General features: G+C 36.6%; 2 protein-coding genes across 2 annotated transcripts; one reads left to right on the top strand and one right to left on the bottom strand.

Moving 5' to 3' along the window:
- Positions 1-1,895: 1,895 nt before the first annotated feature.
- On the top strand, positions 1,896-2,676 carry LOC118760924 (poly(A) polymerase beta-like; the record flags this gene model as incomplete). The annotated part of the gene is given in 2 exon segments (XM_036498542.1): positions 1,896-2,335; positions 2,377-2,676. Coding segments are annotated over 2 exon segments (740 nt in total), but the record flags the coding sequence as incomplete, so codon positions are not given.
- A 10,137-nt stretch (positions 2,677-12,813) lies between these two features.
- On the bottom strand, positions 12,814-13,627 carry LOC118760923 (caspase-3-like; the record flags this gene model as incomplete). Its single annotated transcript, XM_036498541.1, has 2 exons — positions 12,814-12,985; positions 13,478-13,627. Coding segments are annotated over 2 exons (322 nt in total), but the record flags the coding sequence as incomplete, so codon positions are not given.
- Between the last annotated feature and the right edge of the window lie 2,640 nt (positions 13,628-16,267).

The following is a 16,267-nucleotide window of genomic DNA, read 5'->3' as shown; positions in this document are numbered from 1 at the left end:
TGCGGGTTGTCCGGGCTGCTAAGGAGAGTCTTGTGAAAGACTTTTAAGTTGTGATTGCCTCTGATGTCTGATCAACACCTTCACATTAACTTGGATAGCACCCAGACCATACTCGTGCGGTGAATGATTTGAAGACAAATAAAAATCATATTGACGATCTGATGTGTTTCGAATGAATAATATTCGAATTTCTCGATTAAAATACGATGAGATCGGTGAAAAATTTATGCAATTAATTAACTACAACTTTGCCTGCCAAGGCTGACAACCACATCCATCGATAATGTTCTTTTCCATGGGCCAAAGCCAACTCAAGAAGGCTCTATCTGAGAAATCCAAATGGGTCTCTGATTTTACAGATAAACTCGTGCTGCTTGATACTCACTACGAATTTTTCATGCTCAGAGTAAACCTTATACTTCCATGACTCCTATACTTGCTGCGAACATCAAACTGCTCAATACACTCCGATATGCTTCAATCGCTCAATACTTCTCTGAGAGGCCTCTGAAAAAAATTTTAAACAAATGCTTTGATGAAGCTGGATTGACTTTTTGCAAATTACCTCTACGTCTCAATTAATAAAATATAAACAACATAAATCGAATGTTATACCCAGGAAAAAGAATCAATTAAAGAGGATTAACGTCAATTAAAGAGAAAAAAGACCTATGATGTCAACGATGTATCTATCACGCGATCTCGTAGCGATTATAGGAGTTACTTAAGGCTTTGTAGCCATTAATTTCTTTGACTGACAAATATATATATCAAAAAACTAATTGACCAAATGAACATTTTTAAACAATCTGAGCAACCTCAGTTCTGGTAACATTGTAATAATGATTACGAAGCTTGTTAAATAAACGATGTTCTGAATGACCATATTTAACAATAGGCAACCTCAGTATGTTTGAGCTTCTTTAGCTTATATTCTTCAACCGCAAAAAAACGACCTTTCGGTATCTTCCTGCGAAATATAATTTTTTCCGTCTTTAAACCGTATCAGATTCGAAATTTGATGAAAATTATCGAAAACTAGCGGATTTTTTTCTTTTTTTAGAGAATCGGTATAGTCTCAAAATGCAAAGTGAAATTGAATAATCATAACATTGAAATTGAATAATCAAATTGAGAAAATAGATTAATTGATTTCTTATTCTAATAAACTGTCCCAATTGAGAAAAACGTCCTAAAAGGCGATATTTTTTGGCCATTACTTTGTTTCCTCTCCCACTAAATTCAATATCAAAACACTATCTAAGTGCAAAGACTAGAGTTTGCTGACTAAAATCAATGAAAAGAATCTACTCTGTTCTTTAAAAAAACCTTGGTTCTTATTTCAAATTTGGCTTAATGAATGTAAGAATAAAAAACTTTCTCAATCCAATCGATGATGATGAACGACTCTGTTGAGATACAAGTAGGCACTTTTATCAAGACGGATATAATTATTTAAATAAAATGGTGGATATATCATTGCCATTAAAGAAAATCGCAAGAAAACGTCCTGCTCCCATAAAAATAAAGCAACTCTATAAAAGCTCAACTCAGAGATCTTCAATTAATTACACAAACAAGGTCAAATACAATTTCAACAATCCCTTTTCAAAATTAAAACTCATTTTGCTGTCCCTAGAATCAGAAAGACCGTCAATTGCTGAGTTTGTGTTCATACCAGAACCACACGAAGCAATCTTTCAAATCAAAACAGCATTATTAAAGGAAAATAAAATCTGACCAAAGAATGTTCTCAAATCCTTCTTTTTTAGATGAATAATAATTTCTTTGACAAATTCTTTATTATTATTTTTCATATTTTTAGATAATCAGATAAAAATGTAATAATAATATATTTGTAAAACTAAAATTTAATATAAAAAATAAATCTGCAGGGAGCTTGTTGGGTGTTGTGCAGATGATTGAAGGTGGTAAACAATACATGGGAATTACCGAACCACTAAGTTTAAGGGCTTGTGGTGAAGCCGCTGTCAAACATACCCAAGACCTGGTTGAATATTTACAGAGCATGAATGTATTTGAGACTGATGAGGGTATGACTAAGCGGATGATAGTTCTGAAAGAACTAAACACAATATTTAAATTATGGGTGATCGAAAGAAGTTTAGAAAAGGTTAGTTTATATTCTTGACAGTAGAACATTCCTGTGGAGATTGCCCAAAATGCAGGGGGAAAGTTATTCACCTTTGGTTCATATCGCCTGGGAGTGCACACGCGTGACGGGGATATTGATATTCTATGTGTGGCCCCCTTCTTTGTGGACCGAACTGATTTTTTCACTTCCTTTTATAATTTGTTGGCCGAACAGCCCGGTGTCGATAATATTACAGTATTTAATTTCTAGTTTTTTAATAGGCAATTGAAGATGCATTTGTGCCTCTGATCACTCTGCAGTACAACGGTGTGCCCATAGACTTGTTGTTTGCCTCATTGGCCTCCTCCTCTGTGGGAGAAGACCAGGAATTGAGAAATCAATCTATACTTAAAAATATTCACCACAAGTGTGTGGTATCTTTAAACGGGTCCCGAGTGACTGACCAAATATTGTCACTTGTGCCTTGCCCCCATAAATTCAGACTTTTCTTGCGAGCGATAAAGTTATGGGGAAAAAGTATCAATATCTTGCTAATTGAAAGGACGTGGATTGTATTCTAACTCTCTTGGGTTCTTTGGTGGTGTCACGTGGGCTATTATGGTGGCAAGAGTGTGTCAGCTGTATCCCAATGCGGAAGTCTCCACTTTGGTAGGAAAATTTTTCTTGGTGTATATCCATTGGAAATGGCCAGATGCGATCACATTAGCCCCCTCTGAGGCTGACAATAATAATATTGGGCTAACTGTGTGGGATCCTCATGTATGTCGTTCTCTCTAGTTTTAGGTCAATCCAAAACATAGGAACCATCTGATGCCTGTGATTACCCCCGTCTATCCACGGCAGAACTCTACTCCCAATGTTACTGAGTCTAGTAAGGCAATTATCCTAAAAGAAATTAAAATGGGTTTAATTATTAAATAATTATTTATTTTGTTAGCCTTGGAAATATCCTTTAGGATAACAAATGGGTTGGGGTTGTGGAATACTCTCTTTGAAGAATTTCCGTTTTTCGCTCGGTATAAACATTTCATTATGGTGGAGGGAACATCAGCAAGTCAAGCAAACCACCTGATTTGGTAATGATTTGCTTATTATATTAAAGGAAAGGCATAATCGAGGCCAAGTTGAGGCATTTGGTCATTGATTTGGAGAGGAAACCCATTCTGCGTACAATTCATACTTATTGTACTTCATTCGGCCCACTTCCCTCTGAAAGGTATACATATTCCACAAAAAAATAAGAGTTGATCTATTTTTTCAGATAATATATTTATATCAATAGATCTCCGTATGTGACCAGATGGTTCATTGGACTCAAGTTTACTGGATTGAACGCTCATTTGTGCATAACATCTGAGTATGGGAGATTAAAAGATCATGGTATATGACTTAACCTACTTTCAGTGTATTCAACTTCCCTTTCTAAACTGACTGAGGATATGAATATTGTTCTTCGTCACGTCAAAAGGGATGATTTGTCCAAATATATTCCTACAGATGTGATTGAACGACATAAAGCTGCTGAGCTCAAATGGGTTGGTTTGGTCTCTCATGTCTCAGATTAATTTGTTTAAGAATAGACATATTTTTGTTGACTCTGTTATTAAATCTGCAGAGGAGTGGCAGTCCACCCAAACATATCAAGGTTTAGTTGTTGTTAGAATGTTATAGATCCTTATCATTGGGTCGCTCCTTCCAGAAGAAAGACAGTTATTTTGGACCAGACAGTCAAGTCTGATTCGGTTAAAGAAAGGGGTTCTTCACTTTCAAATGCCGTGAATGTAGAAGATAATCTGACCGACAAGAAGACATATTCAGAGGATGTTACTGATATACCTGAAACGAAAAGCGAACTTTTAGAATATGAGGACCATCTTGGCAAGAAGAGATCCTCCGAGAATGGCTCTGATGCATCTGAAAAAACAGATGGATTTTCAGGAGATACGGAGTTTCCTATCAAGATGGCATTTCCGAAAAGATTATCAGAAAAACCAGCTGGTTTTTCAGGAGATGAGTGTTATCCGGCCAAGAGGGAGCCCTCTGTTGAGCTGTCTGATCAGCCATCAAAGAGAAGTTGTCTTGAGGACGGAGAAAAGCAAGAATCTGAAGTGTGTAAATATTTGTGATATCTTCAGAAAATAGATACCAGTCATCATATTTTTTCAATTAGTTTGTCTCATTTATGTTTACTGATTTTATTTATTTTATTTGTGCATTTACTCTTTTATTATGTTTTAAATTTTAAAAATTTTTGGTTTTTACCTTACCTTTGAAGCGTAAATTGGTTTGCATATAATTAACCGAACCTAAACTATTTTATAATCTTGTTATAGTAAACAATATAGACGACTAAATGCACATGAAGATAATTAAATTTTTCGTGGCTACAATAATTTGCGGGAACAGACTTAAAAACATTATTATATCATAAGAATAGATTTAAAAAATAACATTTTAAGAAATGAGCAGCAATAACCAAATTTTAATACATTAAATACTAAATGTAGATTTACACAGAACAACAATAATAGATTTTTCATAAATACGTTCCAACGAATGGTGACATATTCTACTTAGAAATATGAAAATACGACGCACTATCTCAATTGGTTTATTAAAACTTGAACGAACCACACAAATGTGTGTTGACGAAAATATCAAAATGTATATTATGAGAGTTGCAACATAATCTTTTCCTCCCACACTGGACTCTACAGCAGAGAATTATAATTGGAGCTAGAGTTAGAATTAATATTATTAACATCTGCCGTAGAAACATAAAGGTTATATTTCCACACGTGTGGCACTTGAAACGATTTATCGACAATCCTTGTCCATCTTCCCTTTCTGCATACTAAACTCTTCATTACATCCAGATCATCTTTATTTTTAACCCTGCGGTTGATTAATTTTTATTGATGACGATAACACCTTCGTGGAATAAAATAAAAATTTAAATTACATTTGCCGCAATTATCAAAATCAAACACGACTCGATATCTCGATCTAAGTTTGTATATATTAAAGAAATTGAAATTTAAGCCTGAAACAGCTAAGTGTGAAATTAACAAAATTAAGAGAAGGGAGTTTTTGGGAAAATATTTAAAATTTCAATCGGAAAATAGACCAGTTTTTTATGGATGAATTAAACTTTAATCTGCATATCAGCAGGACGAAAGAAAGATCACTAAAAGGAACAAGATTCACTACTTTAGCTGCTGCATCAAAAGGGTGCAATATACATATAATTTGATGCATATCAAATCTAGGACTAATTTTAAAAAGGCGCTTTTAAGAAGAGCAGGCTTATTATTAGATGAAAACTTATTTGAGGCAAGCACGGATCAAACATGGCGGTCCAGTTATTCTGGTGTTGGACACCAGCTCACTGTAGTATTGACGAAGTTTGTCAATCGGAAGAATCTAATGATTTTTATATTCTCCGTCTCTGTTCGTACAGTCCAATGTTTAACCCTATCGAAAATGTATGGTCAAAAGTAAAAGCTTGCGTGAAAAAAGGCATCCCTTCTATAAAAAAACCAAATTTTATTTTATGGTTGTCAATTAAAGAGTATCGAATCAAATGCTTGAAGAAATAGTTGTAGATAAAATAAAAACAATGACATCTAAAGATTGTGTAAGCTTCATTTCTGCAATACTGGGAAATATCGCCGACACTAATTGTTTTAAAGTCCTAGCGCTACCGCAAATACAGAGGCATGTATGTACCTAAAGCCAGCCTTAACTTGCGTCAGCCACAGTTTTAAAGATTAAGGGAGAACAAGTTAATTATTTTTTAATTAATTCCGAGGTTAATTCCGAAGAAATTATTTACCTCATTCATCATATTCATCATTGTATCTTCTTTTTGTGAAAATATTTTTAGGTCATCCATGAACAGTAAGTGATTTTTTGTATATGTAATATAACCTTGATCTTGGTTATCAATCATCACTTTTTGGTACTTTGCATTCAGAATTCTAAGAGGATCCATCAACAGGGCAAAGATTTGAGGTGACAAGGAATTACCCCGGAGTATGCCTCTTTCCAATTTTACCTCTCCGATTTTATTATGATTAAGAATTAGCTTTATTCTCCACTTCGTTACAAGGTTCTTCACAAAATTTACAATCCAGCAAGGGATCCTGAGTTTTCAACACCTGTAACAGAAAGTTGTAATCTACCGAATCAAACGCTTTTTTACATCAATCCAAGTAGAAAACAAATTATTTCCGTTTTGCTTGTGAATGCACCGGTTAAGAATTGCTCTTTCCTTTGCCCCTTGACACATCCGCTGAGTTCCCAATTGATTATCAGCAATCAGATTATATGCCTCAATATAATTTCTCTAACTTCCTGAATATGTGGCGGAAAAAACAGTTGAGTGGTCAGACTGTGGAGAATGAGAAGAAGATGACTGGAATAGAAGGCGTAACAGTCCAAGTCTCGAAATGTTTATTTCAAGAGATCGTTAAATATTCGCAAAATTGGAAGGCCCCAGGTTGCGATGGTGTGTATAATTTCTTCTTGAAGAAGTTCATATCACAGTCAATTTTTAAACAGATGCTTAATGTCATAAATGGAGAAACCACTCCTGGAGATTGGTTTTACACAGGGGTGACATATCTTAAGTTGAACATCCGGTGTCTCCAAAAGGCTCTATAAACTGATGACTAAATTTGTAAATACCAAGCTTGGCGATTTTGTGGGAGCTTCCGGCTTTTTCTCAGAAAATCAACTGGGAACAAAGCAGCTGTGTTAGGGGGCAAAAGAACAAGCATTAGTGAACAAAGAGTTAAACCAGGGGTTCTCAACCTTTTGAGCTCAAGGGCCAAATCGATAATTAAGATTAGCTTCGCGGGCCGCACAAAAAATATTTTATATATTTTTATATTTTCCATTTTACTAAATATTGATTCGCATAAATATGTAGATTCATATATGCATTGTGTGTTATATTTTTGAATTTGTCTTGAGGAATTAATTCGTAAAAATTAATAATGGACGCATTTTTGAACAATGCCGCCAGTTCTATATCATGTTGTAAATTAATGAGTTCTAGTTGAAACTTTGCAGGCGCATCCTTAATTTCCACGCTGAATGGAGTTGCGAATATTTTCATTAAAGGAAGGAATTCTTTAAAATTCTAAAAATTAAATTTATATAAATTTACCCCAAAACGTGGTTCAAATTGATTAATGAAATCACAAATTATGGATATGTTTAACCTTAATAATGAATAATTAAATTTAAACATTATTAAAAAATTAAAAAAGTTAGTTACTCTAGAGGGGCCGCAAAAAAAATCCTGGGGGCCGCATTTGAGAACCGCTGAGTTAAACAAAGCGAATGGCTATAAACTCCATGCTGCATGGATCGAAGTCAAAAAAGCATTTGATTCAGTAGATCACGTTTTTCTGATACAGATTTGAAAAAAGTCTTGTCAAATTTGTTGAGTCGATGGCTACCAGATGGAGAGTAAAACTAAGACTAAATGGCAAGTACATTAAAATAATTATTATTTAATAACAAAAAATTCCAGTGGTGTAATAATAAAAAAAGACAAAGTACTAAATTTTGGTTAAATCGAAACAGGACAGCGAAAGCAAAAAAAACAGCAGTGCTAAAATACGACCCCTTCAATTACCGGGGAATGTGGCCACAGATGAGGTCACAAATACGATCACCCCGAAAAAAAATTAATGATTTAAATAGAAATGCAATAAAAGTAACAAAAAAAGTTAGAAATAATTATTCCGATGGCCAACATTCTTGGCGAAGTCAAATTCCCTATAGATGATATCCAAAGCATAGTTGAGGGGGAAAACAGGCACCTTAAGCCCCTCCAGTTGCATGACCACTACACATCACCCTCAACACCCACATTTATTCATCGATCCCTCTTCAATACTCTCCTTAATACCGTCCTCTGAATCACCCTCCTCCTTCTCATCCTGGAAGACCCTCTCCACCACTCGATGGTCGACCAAACTCCCGCCCACGTTTCGAGGCACACTAATTATAACAACAAACACAAACTTTCTCGCCGCACAGTGATGATCATCGATACTGGATTTAATCACGTGCCCGTCTACAACACAAATCAATCACACAACCATAATTTGATCTATAAAGGCGTCCATTGGGGCAGCTGAATCCCGAGTTTGTTTCCCCACCTGTTGTATCTTGAAGGAAATTCTACCAAATCATCCCCCAACAATCTACATTGCGTATTTGAGAGGCGCACAACTCATTACGAGGTTCCTCATTGACAGATAGCCTTTAAAATAAGAGGAATGAATACTCTGACATTAAACTGTCGACAACCGGCTCTTTACAAACCACGGGGACAGTGGCACTATCGATTGAGTAAGATTATTACGTGCAGTCTGCATGATCCACGTGCCTTTTTTCGGCTTTAGTGACGTCCCAGGCATTTGAAGTGACTGCCTTTGCGGGGATGAACTGAGTTTCTGCTGGATTTTTGTGAATAAAAAGACGTTTATGGTTGGTGTTTGGGCGGGTGATTGGGGATGGATTGGATGTCTCGGGGAAGAGTAGTGGCTTAGGGAGTCGTCCGGATGTGGAAACTCGGGGATTGCCGCGAATATTTCGATTATTTGTATATGTTCGGTTTTCTATGATGAAATGACAAGAGACCGCTACCGTTTGGATTATAGTTCCTTTTATTTTCAGTATTTCTCATTCTATAATAATATTAATTATTATTTATCTTAGCTAGCATAATATTTAGTTACATTAAACACACCACAAACAACTTGACTAAACCTGCAAATTTATTGTCAAAAGCGCATGTTATTATTATATTATTATTATAAAGCACTTTCGGAAAAGTCATAAGTTAATTAAGCTTTCCTTGTGCCACCATTGAAATTCTCCCGGTCATGCGTCTCCAGGCTCTCCGGTCAGTTGCGATCGTCCTGAGTGAGTCGAGATCATCGCCATTTTTCAGTTTTTTATTAATTCCAGCTAGATCTTCATTTAGCGTGGTAGCCAGAGTGACCCTGGGTCTTCCACGGAAGTCTCCTTTGGAATGGGCAAAGTAGTTTTCCATCGCGATATTCGGCGGAGTGAGGCTGTCAAGTCTTAATATGTGTCCAAAGAGTCGCCATCTGGACTCCAGGATGTCCATAGAGATCGGTCTCGAATTGCATCTTTTGTATAGGGTGGAATTTGCTATTTTCCTTGAGAATTGCATGTTTATCACTCTTCTCAGTTGGTTCCGATGAAATCGGTCCAAATTGTTCATATCGGTCTTACTGATTCCCCACGTCGATCCATTGTACATTAGGACTGGGACAACAAATGTGTTGTATATTTTAAGTTTTGTCTTTGAATTTAGCTTCTTTAGGCGCCAGATGTTCATAAACTTATTGTATGTGGCAATTGATAGTATTTTTCTGTGCATAATGTCTTCAGAGTCCCCTAAGAGAGATCCGACTTTTTTTTGTCTTCTCCAGGGCTCATCATGAGTTCGTTCAGATCGAATAAATTTCGTATGTTCAGTTTTATTGTGGTTGATTGTTAGAAACCATTTGGAAAAAATATCTGGTAATGTTTCGATAATAAATCGAAGGGTTTCAGCATCATCAGATACGAAGTCGACATCATCAGCATATATTATTTCGTTGTATTTAGTGTTGTCCACAAGAGGCCGAAAGTCTCTGAGTGCTGCCTCTAGGTAGACGATAAAGAGAACTGGGGACAGCGAATCGCCTTGTGGTATGCCCCGTGATGTGTAGAAATAGTTTGACACATTTTTACCAAGTTTGGTTGCTAATTGAGTGTTCTGAAGAAGCATTAGGATTATTCTGATGTCGTCATGATTTAAGAAGGTCATAAGTATTTCCACAAGTTTAGTTCTGTGAACAGAGTCGAATGCTCTGGACATATCGATGCCGAGTATTTCAGTGCAATGTTTATATTTTTGGCATGTGGCAGCTGTCCATCTGTGAGTCCAGATCACATCAGCAGTGGACCTGCCAGTTCTAAAGCCACTTTGTCCCGGTGACAGAAAGTTTTCCACCTTGGTTCTTATCCTCTCTAATGCGATCAACGACAGTGTTTTCCGAAGCGTCGTTAGCAAAATAATAGGTCTTAGGCTGGATAGGGGTCCTTTTTGTTTTCCAGGTTTCTGTAGAGGAATTAACCATCCTTTGCCGAGGTCTAATGGGTTGTTCTGCTCAAATGCCTTGTTCAGGATATTTGCAGCGATTTCAGCAAACTTCATTGGCGCATATTTTACTAGTTCAGGTGGGATATTGTCCGGTCCCCCAGACCTGCCGGTTTTCAGTTTCTTCATTGCCTCCAATATTTCGTAAGTGGTTAATGGGGAACTTAGTGCCCCTACAGTATATGGGTAGGGTTTGTATCCTGATTCATCCTCCAGTTAAGCATTTTGTAGTAGTATTCAGATATAGCCTCTACCTTACTCTTGTTGTCAATGATAGCCGCTTCCGTGGTGTCCCAGACAGTGATCGAATTTTGCCTCTTTTTTTGCTTAGCAGCCTCATTGCCATGAACATTTTCGTGTCGTCCTTTTGTTTGTTATGTGTTGAATTGCTCTTCTGTTTCTTTGTACATTAGCAATTTCTGTGTTTTCTTGATATTTAGTAATATCATGTTCCGTAATTTTCGGAGTTCTCTTATTTTTCGGGTTGCTGGAGTTTTGTATTTTTAACCTCAAGGTTTTCTGCCTTTCTGAGAGGGAGCAAATCTCGTTATCGTGAAATTTGTGTTTTTTTCGAGTGAGTCCAACAACATTTACAGCTGTCTTCTTCATTGCACTGGTCACTGCATCCCAAATCGCATTTGCAGGTTTTGTTGTGTCAATATTGTCGAGTTCTTCCTGTAGTTTGTCTGCATAGTTCTGTTTGAGTTTTTCATCACGGAATAATTCAAGATTATAGCTTTCTTGTTCATCATGCGTAAGTTTTTTCAGTTTGTTGTATGTCTTGTACAGTCCGATGCTAGTGATTACTAGTTTGTGGTCACTATTTGTCTCCAGTCCCCCGTATGAACGTGAATCCACAAGTAGATGTTTATGGGCAGCTTTGCAGAGGATGTAGTCTATTTGATTGAAATAGGTATGTAATTTCCATTTGAGTCCTTTCTGGTTCCAGTCCATGTTGTTTTTTGCCTGGCTGGATGACGGAATGCCGTGTTGCATAAGAATAGGTCTAAATAGGTGCAGAATTGGATCAAGGCAGTTCCAGGCACATTTCTCCGGTTTCTTCCATGGGATCCTATGCATGTTTCTCCGGGCCTGGCTTTCCCTGCTCTGGCGTTCCATCACCAGCAATGAAACACATATACGAGGATCTGAGTGTGTTGTATAAATTTGTGAGAGTGGAATAGAATTCATCAAGTTCATCCGGATTAGCAAGGGCTCTGACTCCAGTTGGCGCGTACACATTAATGATTGTGACGAGGGAGTTCGGTTTCGTTCCCCATTTGATTTGGAGTACCGCAATCCTGTCCGAGACGGACCACACCCGGGATATGTGTTCGTCCAGTTTTCTGTTGATTGCAAACCCAAGGCCGTAGTGACGACAGGTAGTTGGGAGGGTAATTAGTGTGTAATCGCCTATCTTCGAGCTTCCATGTTCAGTTATTTTGTCTCTTGTAGCAGCAGCAGATGGACACCTTGCGTTGTTCCAAATCTCTTGTGAGTTGAAGTTGTTTATACATGGGATTGAGTCCTCTAACGTTTAGAGTGCCAATTGAGAACGGGCCAGCAGATATCAAGTGTGAGAAAGACATTGGTGCAATAGAGGCACGTCACCACCTCAACCAAAAAAAAAAAAGCGCATGTACTTGGTTTTAAATAAATAATAAAGTTTTATTTTATATTATATTTATAATATAATAAAATCTACTATTATCAAACTTGAATATTTTTTTACATTGAAAGTCTCAAACTACGGGTAACAACCTGTTCTTTATAACAAGTGTGTATTAAAAATAAAAAATATTATTTGAAACAAACGCCAAATCTGGACGCAACACCAAATTTATGCCATTGCTAGAACAGCTGAATTCCAGGAATATTTTCCAACGCATATCAAATTAATTGCCATTCCATCTTTTTCTCTGCTGCTATTTAAAATAAATAATTATTTGACCAACTGTAGCCTTTTATGGTCTTATAAACTCAAATGACCACAATGCGACTGAAGTCTGATCAAAGGTGTGATTTTTCTTGATCATGGCTAGAAAAGGTATTTGTTTATCCGTTTTATTTTTTAATTATTGTGGGCCTAAACCGTTAGGCTAGTCGAGCTTTTAATGAGAGACATATGTTTTTATCTTTGCAGTTTTAACCGTACCCTAATCATTCTACTTCAAGTGAGATTTTCTACTACTTCTCGACCGAATATTAAAAACAATATTTTCAGACCGAGTCAATCATGTGACAAAAACAACATCCATATTATCTATAGATAGACTTACCACTTTATTATTCCAAAAATTAAAATCCGGGTAATCATCGTCTTCTTCCTAATACAAAGGTAATGAATCCCTTCTTCCTAATACAAAGGTAATGAATCCCCATTTTGCAGACTATTGGCTCGCCTATGGCCAAATTTCTATGAACCCTTTCCGAGCATGATCTACAAATGCACTGTTAGTGAATATTCTCGATGGAATATAATTAGACAAAGTTAGACCACTATTTAAAAGTAGATATCTTTAGTCAACGTGGAGACCATTTGAGGGACCTGTTTCTTAGCACCAAAAATCCCCTCCGCGTTCGATTCAAACTCAAATGTAACCAAATGTGAAGCGCGGGAAACAATTTTCACCAAATCCAACTCTCCACAAAACTCCGCCACACGCACAAAACGCCTGAATAAACCACGACTTGTGCAAGAATTTCTCCACGAAAAGTACCCCAAATCTCCCACCCCCACAAACTTTCAACCGTCGAATAAAAAGTCAAAAAATCAGCTTCGGACGGAATTCTGCTAGTCGTTGCAGAACTGTCGATTGTGTCGTAAGCTTCCGCGGCCTTCATCAGCCGTTCTCCCCGACATGCCTCAATACCCAAATAAACCCATCTGAATCACAAAACCTTCGGTTACCCGCCAAAGTTGCACATACGTCAACTTAAATAGCTCGAGGAGACTGGTGAGTAAGAGAGGCCCATCCACCCCGTAAACGTAGGATGAATTTCCGTGGGACAAAACAGTTCAAAAAACATGTCGCAGTCCTTGTGGTCACTAACGAAACTATCCACTCAAAAAACGGAAACCACCTTGATTGCACAATTTTTTCATATTACAAGCGGTGACATTGTTGAAGACTTTTACGTGTTTTGTCGAATCCTATCGGGCCAACGAGTTGTTGTACAGACTTTGGGCATCATGGTCAGTGCCCTTCCGTGATGACATGTGGGTCTCTGAGTTAAAGTCACGGTTGTTGATTATTAAGGCATATCCGCGGGATTTGTGATTCATTTTATACTTTACTGTTATTTCTGGAATTTTCCTTAGTTATGGAAGGAGGAATGTAACTTTATTGAGTTTTGGAAGTCTAGAATGTTGGTGGATGACTTGGTGGTGAAATTGTCGATCTCGTCTCCCTTCAAGTCGGAGAAATCTATTTTTGTTGTATTTTTAAATACCGCAGTCATCATCACTATCATCACACATAATGAATCACAAAACAATAAAGAATAGTAATAATCTTAATAATAAAATGGTATGGTGTGTGTCTGTCTGTCTGTCTGTCTGTCTGTGTGTCTGTCTGTCTGTCTGTGTGTGCACACCAACTTCAAATTGGCAATACGATGTCCTCGACTTACATGATGAGGTCCTTAAAACCTTCCCCCCAAAAAAAATTAAAAAAAATTTTCTGCATTTTGGTTAAAATGAACAACTACGATGTCCTCGACTTACATGATGAGGTCCTTAAAACCTTCCCCCCAAAAAAAATTAAAAAAAATTTTTCTGCATTTTGGTTAAAATGAACAACTACGATGTCCTCGACTTACATGATGAGGTCCTTAAAACCTTCCCCAAAAAAAATTAAAAAAAATTTTCTGCATTTTGGTTAAAATGAACAACTACGATGTCCTCGACTTACATGATGAGGTCCTTAAAACCTTTCCGCCAAAAAATCAAAAAATTATTTTCTGCATTTGATTAAAATGAACAACGTTAATGTCCTCGACATTCATGATGAGGTCCATTAAAAATCTCACGTATTAAGAATATCCTTGATGAAAACGACAGCGAGAATATTAACAATGATGAACTCCCAATTATTCGCGATAAAGAAATTCAATTCATCTTATGATTTTCTCTTTAAAATTAAATGCACATACCATTCAAAATTAAACCTATTATCATATTGACTTTGACAGAATGTGCAATTACAGATTGCACGACCTTGAATAGAGGTGCAATTAACAGATTTTGAAAAACACTTTGATAGTTGAAACCACATTAGCAAAATCATTAACACAATTTACCACCAATTGACAGCGCAATCAGAAGAATTTGCGTAAAAATATTAACTATTTAGTTAAGTTTTTCGTAAAGATAGAATTTATTTTCGGTATGCCTCTTTCCTAAACTTTTTTATTATTCAAAAATAATTTTTTCAATAGATTACTGAAGGAGGGAAGACGACCTTAAGAAAAGAAGTTTTTCGTAAAGATAGAATTTATTTTCTGTATGCCTCTTTTTCCTAATATTTTTATTATTCAAAAATAATTTTTTAAATAGATAACCGAAGGAGGAAAAACGAAGCTGAAGAAAAACGGTCAGCTTAAGGTAATTAAATCTTTTTTGTGTGTCGCTTTTTTGGCTGCTGCTACTCTGCCTGCCGCATCTCGCCTGCCGCATCTCCGGCTGCCCCATCTCCGGCTGCCCCATCTCCGCCAGTGGTTGTCTAATCAAGGTCACTAAGCTAAATCTCCGGACTATAAAGGCTCTTAAGCATTATCTTAACTGGCTGTAAAAAAATTAGACAGGTTGTTGCCGTGGCGGCAGCAGAGATTTTTTTGTTTATACTTTTTTACAAATTTTTAAAGTTTTTTTTGTTTTTTCATTTCTTTTGTTTTAAATATTTATTTTTATTTGTTTTTTTTATTTTTTTTGTTATTTTCTACAAATTCAACCGGATTGAATTTTTAAACTCCTTAGATCCCTCTGGAATGCCGAATCATTCTTTAAAGTTAAAGATAGGCGTTCCAGTGGTTTTATTACGAAATCTTGCGCTACCTAAATTATGCAACGGAACGAGGTTAGTTATCAAAAATTTGATGGCTAACGTAATAGAGGCGACGATATTCACAGGTAAGTATAGAGGTGAGGATGTTTATATTCCACGAATTCCGATAATTTCTGATGAATTACCATTTAGATTTAAAAGGCTGCAATTTCCTTTGAGGATGAGTTTTGCAATGACAATAAACAAGGCCCAGGGACAGTCATAAAGGTAGTTGGGTTATTTTTAGAGAGTGAGTGCTTTTCACATGGACAGCTGTATGTGGGATGCTCGAGGGTAGGCAGAAGAGAAAATTTATTCATATATGCCAAGGAAGGACGGACGACAAACATCGTTTATCAACAGGCGATAGAATAGGGTACATTAAACCAGGTAGTTTTATACATCTACATAAACTTATAGTTGTTTGATGAAACAGGCCCTCCGCAGGAGCTAGGTCGCGGTGAGCGAAGCGAGCTGCCGAGCTAGTAACTTATATATGAACAATTAATGCATTTGTTGGCAAATACTAATTAATCAACAACCTGACATTAACAGTCAACTCAATAGATCATGTCAATTACAGTCCTCTTTGAATACTTCCTCTCCTTTTTCAAGTGGGTGACAGACGTCGGACTAATCTTCTATACCATTTCAGGTTTAAAGTGGAACTTATCAAAAGCAAAGTGGAACAATAAAATTATTTAATAAACTTTTTTTTAACACTCAGTTTTTAGTAAGATTATAAGTTAATAAATTAATTGAAGGAAAATGAGTAGAGAGATAGACGAAAGCATTCTCGCCTACACCGACGACCATTGGATCACGTGATCAAGACCTCTCGAAAGCTTTCAAAAGAGCACAAGATCTCTTATTACAAATTCGAACTTGGCTATATCAAAACAGAATGAACAT

This window comes from Octopus sinensis, unplaced genomic scaffold, assembly GCF_006345805.1.
Source record: "Octopus sinensis unplaced genomic scaffold, ASM634580v1 Contig01901, whole genome shotgun sequence".
Lineage (NCBI taxonomy): Eukaryota > Metazoa > Mollusca > Cephalopoda > Octopoda > Octopodidae > Octopus > Octopus sinensis.
Note: the sequence above shows the minus strand (reverse complement) of the source record. Positions and strands in the feature narration are given on the sequence as shown.